At 45.7% G+C, this 20,116-nt stretch overlaps 1 protein-coding gene and 1 long non-coding RNA gene across 12 annotated transcripts in view; one reads left to right on the top strand and one right to left on the bottom strand.

Moving 5' to 3' along the window:
• The window catches only part of LOC134809720 (uncharacterized), a 65,464-nt gene extending 48,163 nt beyond the window's left edge, over nucleotides 1-17,301 (top strand). The window contains exons 4-5 of the long non-coding RNA XR_010156102.1: nucleotides 6,360-6,472; nucleotides 15,880-17,301. This is a non-coding gene — a long non-coding RNA (uncharacterized LOC134809720). The remainder of the gene's footprint in view (nucleotides 1-6,359; nucleotides 6,473-15,879) is intronic.
• MTMR3 (myotubularin related protein 3) overlaps nucleotides 1-20,116 on the bottom strand; it is a 144,791-nt gene that overhangs the window by 2,764 nt on the left and 121,911 nt on the right. For 4 of the 11 annotated variants that reach the window (XM_001138269.6, XM_063808127.1, XM_063808125.1 and 1 more), the window contains 10 exons: nucleotides 17,758-17,963; nucleotides 17,044-17,175; nucleotides 15,947-16,058; nucleotides 12,514-12,709; nucleotides 11,536-11,721; nucleotides 8,397-8,567; nucleotides 7,017-7,162; nucleotides 4,204-5,608; nucleotides 2,949-3,059; nucleotides 2,391-2,479 (listed from right to left, as the gene is read on the bottom strand). In XM_001138269.6, coding sequence (XP_001138269.2) covers nucleotides 2,391-2,479; nucleotides 2,949-3,059; nucleotides 4,204-5,608; nucleotides 7,017-7,162; nucleotides 8,397-8,567; nucleotides 11,536-11,721; nucleotides 12,514-12,709; nucleotides 15,947-16,058; nucleotides 17,044-17,175; nucleotides 17,758-17,963 — 2,754 coding nt within the window. Of the gene's footprint in view, nucleotides 1-1,602; nucleotides 1,630-2,390; nucleotides 2,480-2,948; nucleotides 3,060-4,203; nucleotides 5,609-7,016; nucleotides 7,163-8,396; nucleotides 8,568-11,535; nucleotides 11,722-12,513; nucleotides 12,710-15,946; nucleotides 16,059-17,043; nucleotides 17,176-17,757; nucleotides 17,964-20,116 lie in introns of all 11 variants that reach the window. The other 7 variants (XM_009438152.5, XM_054675806.2, XM_063808124.1 and 4 more) reach the window with 3 other exon arrangements.

The raw sequence follows: 20,116 nt of genomic DNA, 5'->3' as shown, positions 1-20,116 counted from the left end.
AGCCAGGGACAAGCAGCCTGTGATGCATGCTCAGAGGGTGAAAGAGGAGAGGTGGGAGGACAAGAACACAGATGAACACACGTGCACACACACCCCCTTATTAGATAGGTGTCAGTCAATTATGGCTCACTCCCCGACCCATGCATCTCCAGGGAAAACCAGAGTTCTACCAGAAGGCCAGAATGCACTCAGGCCCCAGGCATCCCTCTCCTCCTCCCCTGAAAGCTCGGTTCTGAGGCATCTGTGCAGCACAGTTCTGCACCCCCAGATGGATGCCCATCAGAGCCAACAGGAAAGGGAATTGGCAAAGAATGAGTTTCTGCCCACCTTACAACTCTACTTTTGCTGGGCCCTGAGGTACAAATCAATCCTAATGAGCCTAAGAACAAGAAGCTCCAAGGAGCCTGACACAGCCCACCAAAGACTGGGGGAGGGCAGCTTCTTAGCCTTCTAACTTTTCATTTATGCTGTTCGGAATGCAAACCCACTGCTGGATTAAGGATCACTTAGGCACAGGAGGAGAGAAGACTAAGACCAGTTGGGAACAAAAGAATACCACAGAAGGAAAAGGTGGGACATGGGGCAATGGAAAGACAGAAAAGAAAAACACAAAATTCATCTTCTAGAATGCTGTACTTCGTAACTAGTTCTAAAAAGCATGAGTCAGCAAAACCCTGTAGTTACACAGAAAAATTTCTGAACATCTACACTTCTTTAACATTCCTGCTGGAGTTCAGCTCAAAAGCCTGACATGAATTTGATGCTTTTCTTTCTTTTCTTTACTTTTTCGAGATGGGAGTTTTGCTCTTATTGCCCAGGCTGGAGTGCAATGGTGCGATCTTGGCTCACTGCAACCTCCGCCTCCCAGGTTCAAGAGATTCTCCTGCCTCAGCCTCCCAAGGAGCTGGGATTACAGGCGTGCACCACCATGCCCAGCTAATTTTGTATTTTTAGTAAAGATGGAGTTACACAATGTTGGTCGGGGGCTGGTCTTGAACTCCTGACCTCAGGTGATCTGCCATCCTCGGCCTCCCAAAGTGCTAGGATTATAGGCGTGAGCCACCGCACCTGGCTGATGCTTTTCTATCTGACTTCTTTCAGAGGACCCTGAAAGACACTAAGTGGAATCTTTCCTTGAAGTCTTCCAAGCTAAAACAATTCTCTGGAAAGATCACCTCTGTTCAGTCCTGGTCTCTTAAAAAAAAAAAGGCGGGGGGGGAAGAAGCAGTGATGCTGTTTGACCTGGAAATTACTAGCATTATTCTGGCATCTCAATGAATCACTGACCCAAAATAAATAGCTCTGAAAACCCAACTGGTTCCCCTACAAGACCAGAAGACAAGAAGCACTACTTCTCGTCACAAGCAAGACGGCCTGGCTGACCTCTGTGATCAGGAGGGGAGCACATGGCTGCAGCCTGACCCACCCTCGATGGCCTCTCCTCAGCTGCTTTGAATCCCCTCAAGCCCACCTATCTGCCTGTGCACCCAAGGCCCCAGGCTTCACCCTAGTGAGTGCAGAGAGGGGGAAATGATAAGAGTTAGTGTGGAGAAGTTATTGTAGATGTGCAGACATCACAGGCAGGTTGTTGCAAATGCTCACCACGTTTGATCAACACGGTCAGTGTCCCTGCAAGGAGGGGAGAAAGAGCTCAGAAGAGAAGCCAACCAAAGATATCTGGGCTTGGGGTGCAGGGTGGGGAGATACATGTCCTAGAAGCATCATTACTAGGCAAAGAGACTGTTCCATTTTCAATCCACCCACTCGTGTGGGTGAGCTATGGCATGATTCAGATAAACTTCCTCTTCTAAGAACACTGAACATCCACCAGACAGTCAACACCCTAGCTGGGGCAAAGGGTCCCTAGTAAACTCACTACCCCAACCCAGAAGGAAAAAGAAGTCAGGAACCTTAATGATTGGAAGACTGTCCTCAGCTGTCTCTACTACTTCCCAAGCTACGGCTGCTCACCAATGGCACAAGGGAAAACAAGTGTGGGGTCAGGGAGCAGGAAAGGAATAGGAAAATAGTTCCCTCCCCATTGCAGGAAAACTGGTTTTGCTCATAGTAGCCATGTTGAATGGGAAGAAATGTTATGCTGAGAATAAGAAATGGTGGTTTCAGTGGTGGCTGTTGTTTCACCAATCTGGGAAACAACAAAATGCTACCATTTGCACATTTCAGAATTTAATAGTGATTACTCTGAATTTGAACAAAGATGCCAAATGCAGTTTTGCAAACACCAATTTCAGAGGCACAGGAAGATGAGACCATGGCTCTGCCTCAGACAGAACACTGAGATACCCACAACCCTCTACTCTGCAGGCTCTGTGGGCCGACCCTCAGCCTCCACACGCAGCCCACACCCTACCACAGACCCTCAATGGTACCTGCAGTGGTGCTTCCTGCTGGCAAGCCAGAAGGCACTGTCGCACGCATAGCAGTGGGCGGCCAGGTGGTCAGGAAGCCAACGGGTCATCTGCAAAACAGATGGGACCAGGTTACTGACAGGAGATGGGCCATCCAGCTGGAGCCAGCAAAGCCATGCTGGAGGCAGCAAGAGTCACAAGGACCACATCAGCTCCAGTGGCACCAGCCCAGCAGATCTGATGTCAACAGTACAAGAAAGGCGTCCAAATCGTTTCCCTGGAGGGGACTCCAATCTCCCCTGAGATAAAGTAGCAGGCAGCAGCACCCTGGGTCACTGTGAGAGCTGGCAAGGCTCCAGTTCATAGAGGCAATGGAGAGGGAGGGCCAGCTTGCTGAGTCTCCCTGGCTCAGAAATCCTAGGCTTCATGTGGGTTCCCAGGAGCTAAGGTGCCAGAGGCTCAGGGCTAGCTGTGCTGGGAGGTGCTTCCTTGGCCAGGGGTATGGGGTGGGAGTGGGGGTGGAGAAGAACTACAAAACAGTTAAATGGATGGCACTCAGAGCAGGGGCTGAGCCTGTACCTCTGTGTCCTGTTTATCCACCTGCTCCCAGCTGGCTTCAGAGAAAATCTCTGTGCTGCAGCGAGACAAACAGTTCTGATCCAGATTGCTTTCCGAGTCGGGGATTGAAGTCTGTTGGCAAACAAACACAGCTGAACAGAATGAACCTGGTCTCCTCCCAAAAGAAGAAAAGGCCTGGTGAAGAAGGGAGCACTGAGGACTCTGGGTGGGGCCGAGTGCTAGGACTGCCGAATCTGCAGATGCATCAGCCATCAAGAACTGGGGTGAAGAAGTGCAGTGTGGGCCTGGGCTCAGCTGGGAGAGGGATACACAGGTTGTGTGCAATGACTCTGGAGTAGAAAAACAGGCCCTCAGGGTTCCAGAAAGTGAGTGAGAGGGAAGTGACCAAAATGGAATGAGAATTCTGTATGTCAGCTGCTCCAGTGGGCCTGTCAATCCAACCCTGCCTGCCACTTAGTTAAAGCTGAGTGCTTTCGGGATACCCTCCTTTTCTTAGAAGGACTCTCTGGGAACATAAGAAACTATCATTAGCATGAAGGAAAAGCCAAGTCACTCTGAACTGAAAGTCACTGGATGTGCCCGCCTTTAATGTACGCTGACCACTTGAAAGCCAGGCTCACACTTGTACTTGAGCTGCCTGAGTCAAGTCCACCCAGAGAGGAAAGCACCTCCTTGAGAACCTCCCCCTCTGGAACCCCCATTTCCAGCCACAAACCCCCATCAGAGCTAACTCCTCAACAGTGCTAGAAACCAGTCCCTTCTCTCCATTTCTACTGGCAGCATCTGCCACAGGATGGGTATAAATATTTGTTTAAAAAGAACTGAACCTTCAAAGCCATAGCCCACGTCTGGAAGGACTAATACTTTGTAGTTACTAAGGCAGAACAGGCACTAAAATCTGACAGGAATAACTTGGCATTGCCCTACAGATGTCATTCTGCCCATGGGTTCAAGCCCTTCTGAAGACTTATGATCCTGTGTCTGAGAGATCTGATCAACCATGCACTGCATGCTAAGTCTCTTCCTCTCCAACGGCCTCAACAGGATATCTGCAGAAAGTAAGCGAAGCAGAAAACAGGCAGGCTGCCATCGCTGTCGTGGAGGCTCATCTCCAGCCTCTCTTAACAGGGCTACTCTGGACCTTTCCAGTCCTTTAACAACCTGTACCAATCACCATGCACTGGGCACAAAGGGCACCCAGCCTCAGCATGCTGTCTCCTTGGGCAGCTATGGAGGAATACCACAGCCTACTCACCACCTCATCCCCAAAGTCTCCATTAAAGTGTAGGGAGCTGGTCAGGTACTGGCTCTCCAGGCGACTCTTCAGCTCCTGGACTTGTTTCTTCAAAGTTTCTACTTCCTGCTGGTGGCCTGACTCAATCTGACGCAGGCGCTGTTGGATCGTGTCTGTGTACACTGACATGCCATCATCGTCCAGGTGGCTGCGGGAAGGCTGGTCGGGGCTGCTGGTTGCAGATGGCCTTCCTGAGTGGCTATGCAGCCACTTGTGGTGCAAGTTCCTTGAGTGTAAGTGGGCAGAGCTGCAGCTCATAGCAGACAGCTGACGGCTCAGTGAGTCCTTGCTCCTACCAGCCTCCCCATTGGCACAATGCCCATTGGGTGTGGGGTACATCTGGAGGGTGCTAAGACCTGGGGGCTGCTCTGAGGCCCTGTTTTCAGTCTCTGGGGCACCATTGCACACAAGCCCCTCTTTACATTCGGCTAAAGGCAAGGCACAAGGGGAACGTGTCAGGCTGAGAGTGCTGCCAGGGGAAGTCCTATGCACCACAGACCCCACTTGGGGCCTCTCGACCAGGCTTGTCTCTGAAGGGCTGGGTTCCATGGTCTGAGGAAGCCTGTCCTTGCCACTATTTACAAGGCAAGATCTATGATGACCTTGGGGCCCACTTACTGACTTCACCTTATCTTCCACTAACATGTCTGTAGAACTGTCCATGTTTGGTCCTCTGGTCTCAAAAGGGACTTGGGAAGGTAGCAGAGAACATGACTGTGAGGTACCATAGCCAACTTTTGCATCTACTGGGATTGGAAGAACTGCTTCCTCCCTATCCTCTGCAATCTCTTCTATTCGAAACGGCTCCACAGGGACCTCCAGGGAATCCTCTCCCCTGGGGGGGACCTGGAGAGAACTGAGGAGAACACTGAGCCCACTCTGCTGTTCAGAAATACCCTGTGAGAACAGAGGCCAGCTCATATCCAGATGGCTCCTCAGAGCAGCATCACCCAGTTCTGGGTCTTGGTGAAGTCCAATGGCTGAGGCCTCAGGTGTCTTCCTCCTGCTCTCCTTTTCTAAGAGAGGGTCCTCTTTACCCTCCTGTATCTCAATGCCTGCCCTGTGGGCAGGTTCCTCTACTCCACTCTCCTCTTTGGTGGCCTCCTGCAAGATGTTCTCCATCTGCCCCTCAGCTACTCCGGCTGCAACAGAAAGCTCGGCACCCCCCGGCACTCTGGTGGGCTTCCCTAGGCTGTCGGCAGAAAGGGGATCCTCTCCAGGGCCAGCCAGGCTGCTCAGCTCTAGTGAGCGCCGGTGCTCCTGCCACTTCTCGTTCAGGCTGGGGTCGCTGCAGCGCCGGCTGGCCAGAGGCACTGTGTTGTCACAGGCTGTGGTCAGATTGTCATATGATCTAGTCTTTGGTAGCCTAAAGGAAAGGAATTTGGGGGAAATGAAAATCTTGGAAACTGTTTGGAGGAAGTAGGAGACAATAGGTTTTAACAAGCAGTTGTTTCATAACTGGGTCCATTACGGCTACTCATGGAGCTGTAGCATCTCTGGAGCGAGGCCCAGACTGCTGGAGCAGCAAAGCTCCGGAACAAGTCCTCCTAGTGTGCAGATTTCCTTTCAAACTCCCCCAACCCCATGCCCCATACATACAAATGAGCTAACAGCAAATGCTATTTTCTTTTTTTTTTTTTTTTTGAGACGGAGTCTCACTCTGTCGCCCAGGCTGGAGTGCAGTGGCGGATCTCAGCTCACTGCAACCTCCGCCTCCCAGGTTCAAGCGATCCTGCCTCAGCCTCCTGAGTAGCTGGGATTATAGGTGTGTGCCACCACGCCCGGCTAGTTTTTTTGTATTTTTAATAGAGATGGGTGTTTCACCATTTTGTTCAGGCTGGTCTTGAACTCCTGACCTCAGGTGATCCGCCCACCTTGGCCTCCCAAAGTGCTGGGATTACAGGCGTCAGCCACTGCGCCCGGCCTGCAAATGCTATTTCCAAAAGACGTTCTTCATGATGCTGCTGTGTTTCTCAGTGGATGGCAAAGTAGCACTGGTGTTTCTTGATATTACAGTATTTTAAATTAATGTATTATCTATCAGTCTGAATTTAATAAAGCTAATTCTCAAGTGACAAAGCCAAATTTTCTTTTTTTTTTTTTTTTTCCTGAGACAGGTCTTGCCCTGTCATCCAGGCTGGAGTGCAATGGATCTTGGATCACTGCAACCTCCACCTTCCAGGCTCAAGTGATCCTCCTGCCTCAACCTCCCAAGTAGCTGGGACTACAGGTATGTGCCACCATGCTTGGTTGGTTTTTGCATTTTGGGTAGAAACGGAGTTTCACCACATTGCCCAGGCTGGTCTGGAACTCCTGGGCTCAAGCGATCCTCCCACCTTGGCCTCCCAAAGTGCTGGGATTACAGGCATGAGCCACCAAGCCTGGCCCCAAAGCAAAATTTTCTGTCATCTGACAGCATCTGCCTTTTAAGCCTCAGAAGACAAATCATGGCAAATAGGCAGGAGCACAGAGCACTGGGGAAAACACAAACCAGGGGGTCACAGAAAAACTGGAGGATTTGCTCTATCACTGAGGAGCGGCTCAGTGTATGCAAAACAACATGAAGCAACAGGGCCTAACTCACTCCCAGAAACAAGGATCTTACAGCCTCGTAGCTCAGAAATCCCTATAACTTCCCTGAAAAAACTGCAGAGACCTAAGAAAGATACTGTGGAGCCAGATACCATCATGATCTCTGACCATCCCTGCACACGTCCCGACACAGGAATACACCCACACAGGCTGTCAGGCCTGTGGCATCACCCTGGGCTCACCGGCTCAGGGGGGGATCATCAGGGCTGGTGCCTGGGGCTGGGTATGGTGCACAGCTGTCGTCCACAGGGGTGGTTGGGGATGGGCAGGGCAGGTACACTGCACTCCACAGCATCAGGTTACGCACATGGCACACAGGGTACAGCACCTGAGGAGGGGGGAGGACACAGGTTTAAATATGCCCCAATAAGTCTTCTAGGATGTCTGGAAAATGAGGATCAAGAGCAAGCACCCAGCTGGAATACCCAACAGGGCTGACAGGATCTCCACAAAGAAGCAGCACCAATGGATACAGGTCTATCCCAAGAGGACCAATACAGGACTAGACATTTTATATAGCCAACATTTTTCACCTAAGAGCCACTTGAGAGCATGAAAATATAAAATATTTTTTAGATCCCTTTCTCATTATAGTTATTTCTTAGGTCACCTTCAATGTCTGACTTTCATCAGCTTGATTTGTTGCTTTTACTGCCTAAGAAAGTGAGTCATTCTGTTAGATGGTGATTGTCCATCCTGCTGGCACAAAAGCTTGGCTTCAAGAAACACTGTCAAACCCATTTTATGGGATCATTTAAATTAATCATGTGAAAAGAAGGAAATTTTCCTGCTGTATTGTTACTTCCCCAGAAGGCACACTGAAGGGGAGAGACAAGCAGTCAGCTTAAATCTTTTCTGTGATTACTTAAATGTAATGAGAACCATATTAATAGTCCAGGAAATCAATATGAACTCTGATTAGCCTCCTTTTGACTTCTTTAGGGTCTAAGATGCATTCTGACAAAGCTAGTATTACTATGAAACTGACACATAGGTCTATGTGCCTCCTTTTCTCTGCTTAACAGAAGGTATTCATTCCTTCGGGGAACAAAGTCTTAAAGGGCCTGCCAGCTCTTCATGTGAGCAGAGAATCAGACAGACACACATACCAATGTCAAACACAGTTTACTGTTCTGAGACAGAAGCTTTGGTGGGTATCATTGCTTATTGACACTGGGAGGGTGCTGGGGGCCTGGTGGCAGCTCCTTCTGAGCTATCAGTGCATCAGGAAGCAACTTAAGTGCCTCTCCCGTAAGACAGAATATGCTAGAAATAAGTTAAGCTCTGGAGGCAGTGCCAAAAAAGATTCATGTCTAGGGTGGCAAAGTAGAGATCTGTGTTAAACCAAACCACCCTCAGCAAGTAGTCATCAGAAACAGATCAGAGCACCATCAGAAGCAGGCCTTCCTCAGGACAGAATCATGGGGGAAAAATGGAACCAGTCCATCCAGAGACAGTAGAGATGTCTTCACAAAAACAGTCACTACTCAAAAAGGCTCTCATATGTAACCAACCCCAAATTCCTTCTGCTGACCACAGTGGAAAGGCTGAAGGATACATACGGCTTCTGACTGAGAGGAATACAGTAGGTTTTTGAAAGCCTTGTTGCCTGCCCGAAGAAGTGACCACACGGAACATGTCCGTTCCTGAGTATGCTTTTCCCCTCTCTCCTTGGCGTTGTTGCACAGGAATGTTCCAAACAGGCAGGAATAGGTATGCTGCACCAGTTTCACCTATGGAAGTCCAATGAAGCACAAATTAAGCAATCAGGCATGCACACTCTGATAAGTCAGCTCAGCTGAGCCACCTTATCCTAACATCCCTGAGAACACTTCAATTTACTCTGTCAGGACAGGGAACCCAGTAAGCCATGCAGTAGCCTCCTCCTCATACCACCAATTCCAGGACCCAACAACCTGAGTCAGACAGGTTGTTGGTGCCCCCATTCCTCTTAGCTTCCGTGATAAATAGTCTGAGATTGTGAATTAACAGCCACTCTCACAAGCGCCACAGCATATGAACTGGGTGCAGGAGCACGTCAGTGTACAACTCAAGTCTGAGCTGACAGTATATTTGTAAAACTACTTGTTCATTCTACAAATTATTGAGCATTTCACATGGCCCAAACATGACTAAGGTGCTGGGCATGTAGCAATGACCAGCAAATTCTTCTGCCCTGATGGAGCTTGCTCTAGTCATAGCTGAAGAGTGACCAGTGCTACGGAGAACAAGGCAGACTGAGATGGACAGGACACATATGAGGCAGTGCAGGATGGCCTCACTGGCTGGGACCCAGTGGACATGAAAGAGCAGGCATGTGGGTATCTGAGGGGAAGCAATCCAGGCAGAGGCAACCACAGGTGCAATGGCTTTGAGGTAAAGCACATGCTTGCAATTTCTGAGCTACAGCAAGGAGGCCAGTGTGACTAAAGGAGATTGCAGAAGAGGGAGAATGGTAGGAAATGAACCTAGAGAGGTAACCTCTAGGAAGGCCCTGGAGACCATTTTAAGAACTTTGGCTTTTGTGTAAAATGTAACTAGAGGTTTTTAAGCCAAGGAATGACACAGCCTGCCTTGTGTTTTAGAAGAGACTCTCTATGCTGGGATAACTCAATTGGGGCAGGAGATGATGGTGGCTTGAACCAGTGTGGTACCAGTAAAGGTGGCAATAAATAACCAGGTTTTAGATATATTGTGAAAGCAGAGCTGCAGAATCTGACTGAATGTGGAAGAGGGAGGGAGGGAGGGAGGGAGGGAGGAGACTTGACGATGACAAAGAATTTTGCCCCAAACAAAAGGAGGGATGGAAATGACATATGGTGAGAGAGAAGACTTCTGGAAGATCAAGTTTTATAGTGAGGAAACACAGGAATCAAGAATCAAGTTTTGGACAGGCATGGTGACTCATGCCTGTTAATACCAGCATTTTGGAAGGCCGGGGTGGGAGGATATTGTTTGAGCCCAGGTGTTTGAGACCTGCCTGGGCAACAAAGACCCCATCTCTTAAAAAAAAAAAAAATTAAAAACATCAGCCAGGCACAGTGGTACGCACCTGCAGTCCTAGCTACTCAGGGGGCTAAGGTGAGAAGATCACTTGACCCTGGGAGTTCAAGGCTGCAGTGGGCTGTGTTTGCGCCACTGTACTCCAGCCTGGGTGACAGAGTGAGATGCTGTCTCCAAAAAGAAGCATCAAGTTTTGAATTTATTAAGTCTGAATCAACATTAAGACAGCCAAGTGGAGATACCTTGTAGTAACTTAGATACGTGAGTCTGAAGTGGAGAGGTCTAAGCTGAAGGTGTATAAATGTGGGACTCATCAGCATACAGATGGCAATTAAAGCCACTAGAATGGATGAAATACTTGGAAGTGTGGATGGAGGAGCAGCCTGGAGGCTGAGCAATGGGGCATTCCAACATTTAGAACTGGGGAGAGGAGGCTAGGTGTCGAAGCTTACGCCTGTAATTCTTTGGGCAACCAAGGCGGGAGAATCACTTGCCAGGAGGTTTGAGACCAGCCTGGGCAACACAGCGAGACTCCATGTCTATTTACAAAAAATTTTTAAAAACTAGCCAGGCATCTTGGCATGTGCCTGTGGTCCCAGCTACTGGGGAGGCTGAGGTGGGAGAATCTCTTGATCCCAGAAGTTGGAGGATGCAGTAAGTTATGATCACACTGCTGCACTCCAGCTTGGGTGACACAGCAAGATACTATCTCAAAAAAAAAGAAAAGAATTGGAGGGATTAAGGGGAATCAGCAAAGGAGGCAGAAACAACCCAGTAAGGTAAAAGGAGAACTAACAGCAAGGAAGTACTAGAAGTCAACTGCAAGGAAGTACTAGAAGGTCAATTGAAGAAAGCATTTCAAGGAAGGAGTGGTTAAACTGTGCCAAATGGTAATGATGGATCAAAGAGATGAAGACTGAGAACTTCTCACTGGATTGGTGGCATGAAGGCCACTGGTCATTTTAACAAGAGCAGCTTTGTTAAGCAGTGGGGTGAATGCCTGATTGAAGTGGGTTTAAGAGAGAGTGGAAAGAGAAATTTGAGATAGCAAGGGTAGAAAACTTGAGGAGCTCTGCTGTAAAGGGGAACAAGAGCAATGGGATGATAGCTAGAGGTAAATGCAGGACCAAGAATGGGTTTTAAAAAGATGAGAGACACTACACATTTTTAAGCTGAAACCCATGCTCTGGTAGAGAGGGAAACGCACTGATGCAGAAGGCAGAGAAGAGAAATGCTGGAGCCAGCCAGTGCAGCAGATGAGAGGAGATGAGAGCTGGTATACAAATGGACAGAGGGGCTGAAAGAGGGCAGGGATAGTGTACCCTCCATCAAAGGAGAGGGTGCAGAGTCTGAGACAGTCATGGGGGTCTGGTAGACAGACTGGAGGGAGCATGGTCCAGACATTCTGATTGCTTCTATTTCTAACTGCTATTTAGGGTTTCTACCATCCCTTTAAAAAAAAACTAAGTTTAAAACAACACAAGGACTTCATGCAAACCTGGTATACCTGGATTTTCTCTTTTTGAAAATAGCAAAATTATTTACTAAAAAAAAAAAAAAAAAAAAAGCAGAAACAGGAAAAAAATCACCTCTATTAAATTCTGAAGAGGCAGCACAGTTTCATGTGAGAACTGGCCCACTAACATTTGTACTGACCCTCCTTCAAATTGAGAAAGTCCCCAAAATGAAGAAACTTACAAGGAATGCTTCATTGAACTCAAAAGAGCAAGGAAATTGCCTCTGAAGCTGATGAACACAGTCAAGCCACTGCAGAAACACTGGGCAACGTTCATTCAGATCATCCGAGTTCTCCCCATGACCACACCGGTCAGCAAATTTATGGCCAAAATCCAGCCACTCCATTTCCACGAGGACCTGGAAACCCTGCAGGGAAGCATCCAGGAGAGACCATTTGTGCTAGACTATCCAGACTGTGACAGTCCTAAGCCTGGTGTCACAGAAAGCAATCCCCTCTAACAGCCTCCCAGAAAGCCCACCAGGCCTTGCCCTTTGGTGGAAGGCTCTATCCCTGATGAGGCACACACTTAGGGAAATTTCCCAATTCCCTGAACTCCATTCCATGATCACTAAAATGGTACTGACTGCGTTTATCCAAGCCTTTCTTGAATGTGTATTTTTAGCCTCTTGTGTTCACTATATAAAAACCACACTTTTCCCCTAAATTTCTCTTAACATTTCTGCCTCTGGTGTTACAAAGTCAAGTCTGTAAAATCCTTCTATACCCCAAGTTTAATTAATACTTGCATATATTTTAGGGTACTTTATGATTTTTCTTTCATCTTTAACCCAACAGATGGTTATTTCAGGTAGAGCTGCTTCTCCACAGAACACTCTGGTAATATCTAGCATGCCAGGATCCTTTTACAGACGCCTTATTTTCCTGAGGTAGCTAAAAACTTTTACAAGTAGATAGACTGTAAAGGAAAATATGTCTATATTCTCAATACCTTGTTACCCATAATCTGCCCCATTTTAAGAGGTGCAAGAACTGTGGGAGGAACCACCACAATTTAGCTCATGGCATAAAGGAACAATGACCGAAACAGAAATTTCACTTTCTTTAACCGAATCACCACTCCCAAAACTGGTATCACTCCTGAGACGTTTCCCTGGCTCATCCTGAAGTACCAACCCCTCCCATTTGGATGGGCTCACCTCTATGGTTCGGTAATAAGGGTCCAGCAAGAGCTTAGCCAATGCCACAATCTGGGGGGTGCGGTCCCAGCCATCTGAGCAGTGCACTAGCACCGGCCGCTGATCCTGATCCACAGCATGCACTACCAGAAGCGCTGATTTCAGAAGCACAGACAAGTGATGGAGCCATTTTGTGCTTTCAAGAGCTGATAGCCAACTATAAAAACAGGAAAGGATTAGAAAATGCTGATTTTTTTATGATTTACTGCGTCATGCTCAATGATTGTCAAATGAAAAAGCAATTTCCAAAGATTTCTCTCTCCAAATATAACACTGCCAAAACAAAAAAATCTGTGTGTTTATAAAGCATGTCTCAGGATGAGGCCCAAGCCCTACTATACAATAGAGAAGAGCCTTAGAAATAGGGGCTACAATTAATAGCACACCTTTTGTTCCAAAATCTGTATGGATGATTCCCCGGACAAAATATTTGACATTTTTCAGTCCATGGTATAAGGAAAGTGGCTCTTTCTGGAATCTGCTCCTGAATAAAAAATGTAGCCACTTCTGAGATGTAAAACAGAAGATATTTATATTTAATGATCAGCAACTATGCCCAACAAATTCTCAAAAAAAAAAAAAAGAAAAAGAAAAACTCATGAATACAAATATATCTATGAGACATAAGCTGGATGCCGTATACAAGAATGGTACACACAACCCTGCCTATGACCCAGACTGTAACACTTACCACTGTTTAATTCTTTAATGTTTACTGACTAAAACAAGATGAGCCCAATCTGATAATTTATACTGATACAAATTAGTATACCAATGGCCACACAGTATTGCTGGGCTCAACACAGACTGGATTCAGCAGCGATCTAGGAAGAACCTTTTTTTGAAAGACTTTTAGGGGCCGGGCGCAGTGGCTCATACCTGTAATCCCAGCACTTTCGGAGGCTGAGGTGGGTGGATCACTTGAGGTCAGGAGTTCCAGACCAGCCTGGCCAACATGGTGAAACCCCATCTCTACTAAAAATACAAAAATTAGCTGGGCATAGTGGCACACGCCTGTAATCCCAGCTACTCAGGAGGCTGAGGCAGGAGAATCACTTGAACCCGGGAGGTGGAGGTTGCAGTGAGCTGAGATCAGGCCACCGCACTCCAGCATGGATGACAGAGAGAGACTCCATCTCACTTTTGGAGTATCAGATAGCAGTAGCTGCCCCTTGGGAGTAATCACAAGCTAATCACACTTGCTTTTTAAACTCTGTTGCATTTTGTTTTTGTGCTTTCCCTCACCCCTCCCAATCCCTAAAAAGGAGTTGATTTTTCCCAAATGTGATCAGATTTGTAGTTAAGATCACAAGTCAAGTCTTTCAAACACTGAGTCAGAGGAAGAAATAAACATTTCTGTCAGGGGACTGTGGGAAGGCTATAAAGGCCTACTAAACCCTGTGGAATAAGTATGAAATTTTGGCATAGTCTAAGGAGGTGGGGGTCTTTCCAGGCAAAGAGACAACAGAATGCAGTGCATAAGTACTGGTTGTATATGGATTTGTTTGGACTACCAACCAGACTGTGACTCCTCAGAGGGCTAACACTATGTCTCAGTCATAACTGTACCCCCAGCACAGTGCCTAGCATACAGTAAGGAGTCCCACTGTTTAATGAATTGTAAGTCTGTTATGGGTAAAAATCCAATCTTAAGACTTTCTATCTCCTAGCAGGTACCTGAGAAACACTTTTTCCTGATGGATCAATTGTTTATTTCATTCCTCACATATTCTTGAAAGGAACTAAAAGATAAGGCTTAGGAGAACAAATACTAAATTATCTCCTAGCACCTGAAGAAATGGTAAACAAGAGAACCGGTGTGAGGTTCTTTTGAACCTAACTAAACTATTATTTAATACCAGTTGGTGTTGTCTGTGACTAATGAAGCTGTACTCCAAAACCTGCCAGCCAAGGAGGGGCTGCTGAGAGACTCCCCATTCCCTTGTCCTATTCTCAACCTGCACTAGAAGCCTACCATTCCCCTATCCTCCACAGCCCCAAACACAGGCCGGGGGGCCTAATTACAGCTGCCCATCACTGCTACAGCTGCTTTTTACCCATGAGGGAGTCTTCAGTGCAGCATTATGATTTGCTGCCAAATACATAAAAGCATTACCTTTAATAAAATCCCCAAGACATTTATGTGGACCAGGTGAGGGCTAATTCTATCTTTTTTGACTCTGATAGCTCTTTAAGAATTTTAATATATGGAGGGTATTAGAGATCATGTAGTGTTGATTACATGTCTTTCATTTTATAGACAGGAAAACTGAGATCTACAGTAGTTAAACCCCTTGGCCAAGGTTACACAGTTCGCGGCCGATCTCCTGGGTCCTTAGTAAGGCTCCTTCTACATACCACCCTAGGGAAGAAAGCGCTGCTAGCTGGGACCTGGAACTGTGTAGCAAATGCAAATGGCTAATCCCCAAAGGAGGCAGCAAGCTCAATTCTCCGGTCAGGCTTTCCCCAAAGGCACTGCTTCATCCTCTTGGCTGATGACAACTACGGTGAATTTAATCATTTGCTACTGGCAGTCAATATAAGTGGTTTAGGCAGCATCTGATTTAATAAATCAAATAAAGAACGCAGTAAAACTTGATGTGATCATGAGATCTACTGAATAGGACCCAGAGAAACAACTATGGGCTCCAGCACAAATACCAGAAAAAAGAAAATTCTGTCTTCTCTGGCACCTATCTCTGGCTTCCTGAAATAGTAAAACAGGATTTTTAAATACTTATCTGTCCATATTTGTTTTACAGAGCATTCTTCCTAATTTATCTTGTATTCAATCAGTACCCTTGGAGGGGGTATTATTTCACCTTCCTCACTGCAAATGCCAGCCATTCATATTTAATAAGCAATAAGAATCAGGATAATATGCTTAGTAAATGAGAACAGTTTAGAAATTGAAAGCAGATGTAAAAGGAACTGACTTAATGGCAAGTTTAACCCCTTTAGAACATGATGAATAAATTCTGACTTTTCATGATAAAACATCCCAGAGTTCATAACAGGTTATGTATCACTATGGGACATCAGAAACTGAAGAATTAAATTTCTTTGGGCTAAAAATGATGTGGAAGGGAAAGGTCCCAGGACAAACAGTAAGGTAATGCTTCTGTTTTGATGCTGAGATTTCTTCTGTGCTGCAGATTTTAAAACCTTTCAAATGGCTGTATTTTCTCCCAACTCTTCCTCTGTGCTGCCACATTTCAGACCCAGCAAGGAGATACTTGCAGAGACTGGTCTGGTAACTGAAGATTACCAAGAAACAGAAGGAAAGACTGCTCCAAATTAATTTTTTTTTCTTTTTTTCCCCCTTAGTTCGAGGAAAGAAGCAAACTTATTATTTAAGAGCGATGCAAAATGAAAGCCAAGGCCAAGGACTTACTTTCCCGGATCTGGCATCTGAGTGCACAGCAACCGCAGAGACTGAAAACTCCTCCGAATAGAATGAATGTTTGCCATCCCCATAAACACAACTTCACAGTTTGGGTAATACTCTGGAGAGAGTAACAATAAAGAGAACACAAATACGTTGAACTTAAAGCCCACATGGCCAAATTTAAAAGCAAACTGGCTATAAAACAAACCCACTGCAGCTTCTGATTAACGAAACTGAAATGTTTTGAAATGCTTAACTATTAGCCCAATCCTTTATAATAAGAGGAACACATTGAATTTTAGCTATCTTTTCAAAACGCGTGAAAAGGGAAGGTTAGATTTGTAAAGAAGATACTGACATAAAATAAAAGCTATTATTTTTTAAAAGAAAGGCCTACTTCGATCTCACTCTGGCTTTACTTCTTGGGCCTTATCTAACTTGTGGCTTTGAAATCTCTTTGAAAAGAACTCCGCAGAACAATGCGTTCACACATTCAAATTTCACCTTGGTACAGCTGCTTTCAATTTCCAGCTTAGACCACATCTGAACAAAGAGCCTGGTGCCTCTGCCTGTGCCAGAGGCACTGAGGGGGGTCCCTCCTTGGGGAAAGCTAGCATTCCAACAGTAATGGTGTTACAGCTCAGGACAGAGATACCTTACTAGGGTTCTGTATTTACTGCTTCAATTTTCACCCCAGGTTTTCTAAGGAGAGGCCCTTGAGGAGTTTGCTACAAGGCCAGTGATGAGCATACCCTCTGTCAAAGGCAAAAAAAAGCTTTTAGATGGCTGAGAAATTGAGCCCACTAAAGCAGCAGCTTCCAAACATGAACAGGCCTTATTATGGGGAAGATCTGCTTTCCTTATCACCTACAAGTTGGCACAAGGAAGGAAGATTATGTGACTTCACTGCACCTCCTCCTCCATTTCTCCTCAGAAAAGAACATACAGTGTTAAGAATCCAAAGAGAAGCTCTGGCACTCTCACGACAGGATGGATGAGGAATATGGCTTGCCACTTATTTCAAATTGGGAACTAAGTCTCAGTTGGGCAAGGGCTACACTCACAAGGAGAAAGTATGGGGAACAAAGCACCATACACCTCACCTGGGCATTCGCAGCCTCCTCCTTTGGCTCGGTTTGCCACAGCAGCTGCATAGGAGCGTGCATCCAAGATCAAAAGCTTCTGCGGTTGGATGGCTAAACTCTCTGCTCCTGAAGCATTTGACAGAGAAGAATCTAGGGACACAGAGGGAGAGGGCATACTAAATGAGCCTGTCTCTCCCAGAACTGTGCAGAATTAGACCCACAAGCACATCTTATGGCACAAAAAAGGCTCAATAAAATGAAATCCCCTAACCAAAACCCTTGATACATAGGATTTTTCTCTTTATTTTCTATGTGGCCTTCTTATGAAAGATGAGAAGGATTTATTCTCCAAAACTGACTCCCAGAGTACACATGGGGTTCACACAGCCCAGTCTCTTATACTTCATTTCTATATCTGTTGTCCTTTCATGAAGCCTGGCATTTCCTGCCATGGTCTGCAGATACTGCAAGTCCTCTATTACATAAACACTCCATTTTTGTCACAATGGCAAGAAAGACAACAAACACACTAATATCTTGATTCAGGTTTGAAACAAAGAGTCTTCTGATTCTCTGCCAAGACCCATGACTCCTCAATCAATCCCATCAAGTGAAGCTCTGCACATTCACTTCTATAAAAGTAAATCTATGTCTTGTAAGGAAGAGGCCATTTCAAGAAAAGGTTCTTAGATGCTATAAAAATCATTGTCATGGGTCCAGGGAGCACCTTACCGAACTCCACGTCAGAAAGGTCTCCCCCATTGGGAAAGTCTCGAGAAGTGTTCCTAGTTGACAGCTTGCTGCCACTCGATCGGGAGTCAGAGGCACAAGCTTTGGCTACTGACTGTACCAGATGCTCATCATCTGCATTTCGCCAGCCCCACCAGCTAACCTCCGGCTGTCCACAGCGGGCAATGACAGCTCCATTGCTCTGGTGCCTGTGTGAGGAACAAGAGACAACAACTGTACCCATTCAGATGCTCTCTGTACTCACACAAAATAGATTTTAAGTGCCTTAATGAACAGTCTAATTCTAGGTAAGTGTTGGGTCAGCTTCAAGTCCTCTCAGTATTAAAGAGGGTAGAAATCTTACACAACCAACAAGAACAAACAACAAAACCTGTGTGTCTTTCTCAATTACCATAACATCACGGAGATCCCTGTAAAGTTACCCAAAAAAATGACTAACAGGGGTCAGGCATGGAGGCTCACTCTGCAATCCCAGCACTTTGAGAGGCTGAGGCAGGAGGATCACTTGAGCCCAGGAGTTCAAGACCAGCCTGAGCAACATAGCAAGACCCCATCTTTACAAAAAAATTTTTACAAATTAGCCAGGCATGGTAGCACATGCCTGTAGTCGCAGCTACTCAGGAGGCTGAGGTGGAAGGATCCCTTGAACCCAGAAGGCTGAAGTTGCAGAAAGCTATGATTGTGCCACTGCACTCCAGCACTCCAGCTTGGGTGACAGAGCAAGACCCCATTTCCAAAAAACAAAAAAGAATTAATGTGTACTCTTAGTGAAAATAAATCAATATTCGTAACTTAAATCTATAGGTACTACACTAATTCTGCTACCCAATAGTGAAATCTGCTACCTTCTTAATGCTGAACCAAGAGCCCGCCTCTGGGAATAAAACATTTACCTGGCCCACAGTGAACTGCTTTACAAAATCTCCTGAGATTTCATGAGTCACAGACTGCTCTTATAATAGGCAGATAGCTCAATGAGCCAGCTACCCTTCCTAGGGCTCTTAAGAAAGAGAAGAAGAGCATCAACCTCAGAAAACCATACTCTGACATATCCTTTTCCAATAAGACAGACCAGAAATCACAGTCTACTTTAAGGTGCTATTAAAACCCAGACTTTTCCTAATTAGGCAATTTTAACTGATAAAAAGTTAGAAAAATTCTATTACTTGGCAGTAAAGAGGAATAAAGTTCTGAAACAGGCTAGGACACTGATGAACCTCAAATATGTTATGACAAGTGAAAGAAGTCAGTCACAAAAGGCAACTTATTGTACGACAATTAACATGAAGTACCCAGAATAGGCGAATCTATAAAGACGGAAGTAGATTTCTGCATGTAGTGACTATTATAAACTCCTAGTTACTTAAGGGAGCTTGCCTAATTCTAAGTTGGGGTTACTTAAAACGAGTATGTTTCTATATAAAACTGAAGCACTCTATGTTTTAGTAGCAGGGGCTTTATCCATTGGACATCTTAATTATTCAGGGCTAGGGTGGCTGGGTGCCCTGTGAATGGGTTTTTTGGGACGATGAAAATGTACTGTAATTTGTTTTTACTCCTAAAACTCACAAATAAGTTAAATTTGGCACTAATCAAATTCCACTGAAATCACCAGTTTGCTTGAAGTTTTTAAATCCTCCCTCCCTGGGAGACAAGTAGCTGTAAGTACTTGTGTATTGCCAACATGTTCAACTGGCTCACGTGTTGAATGGGGCCAAAATAGAAATAAAACCTCAATGATTCTTTATAAAATGTCTCCTAGCAAATAACAGGCACTGGGCAACCACTGAGCTGAGTGACTCCAAACCCTGCACAAGAGGCTGGTTGGGCCTTTCCTGAGCATCCTCCTCTTCTTCAATGCTTCCCAGCAGTGCCCAAGAGGAGCAGTAGATGGCGCTCTTCAGCCTGGATCTTGGGTTTTAGGGGACATTGCATTATAGTAGCTATTAGATTTCAACTGGACTATTGCAATAAACAATTATGTTTTCTGCAGTCTTCTAAAATGCTTCAGACTACATGAAAGATAATTCAAACACTACAGTTAAAAATCACTAAAGGAATGCATTTCTATCACTAACAGAACCAGGCAAAGTATAAAAATTATGATGTCCAACATATAAAGCCCTCCCTACTAAAACACAGAGAATGCTTCAATTTTATATAGGAACAGAATTGTCTTAAGTAACCCCAACTTAGATTTAGGCAAGCTCCCTTAAGTAACTAGGAGTTTAGAATAATCACCACATGCACAAAGGAAAAAGCTGTGAACTGCACTACAGATGGGTGCCCTTTACATCATCTTGCTGTGTTAGAGCAATCTCTACCTTCAGTTATAAATCCA

The sequence above is a fragment of the Pan troglodytes genome, chromosome 23 (assembly GCF_028858775.2).
Source record: "Pan troglodytes isolate AG18354 chromosome 23, NHGRI_mPanTro3-v2.0_pri, whole genome shotgun sequence".
NCBI classification, from domain to species: Eukaryota; Metazoa; Chordata; class Mammalia; order Primates; family Hominidae; genus Pan; species Pan troglodytes.
This window is presented reverse-complemented; position numbering and strand designations above follow the sequence as displayed.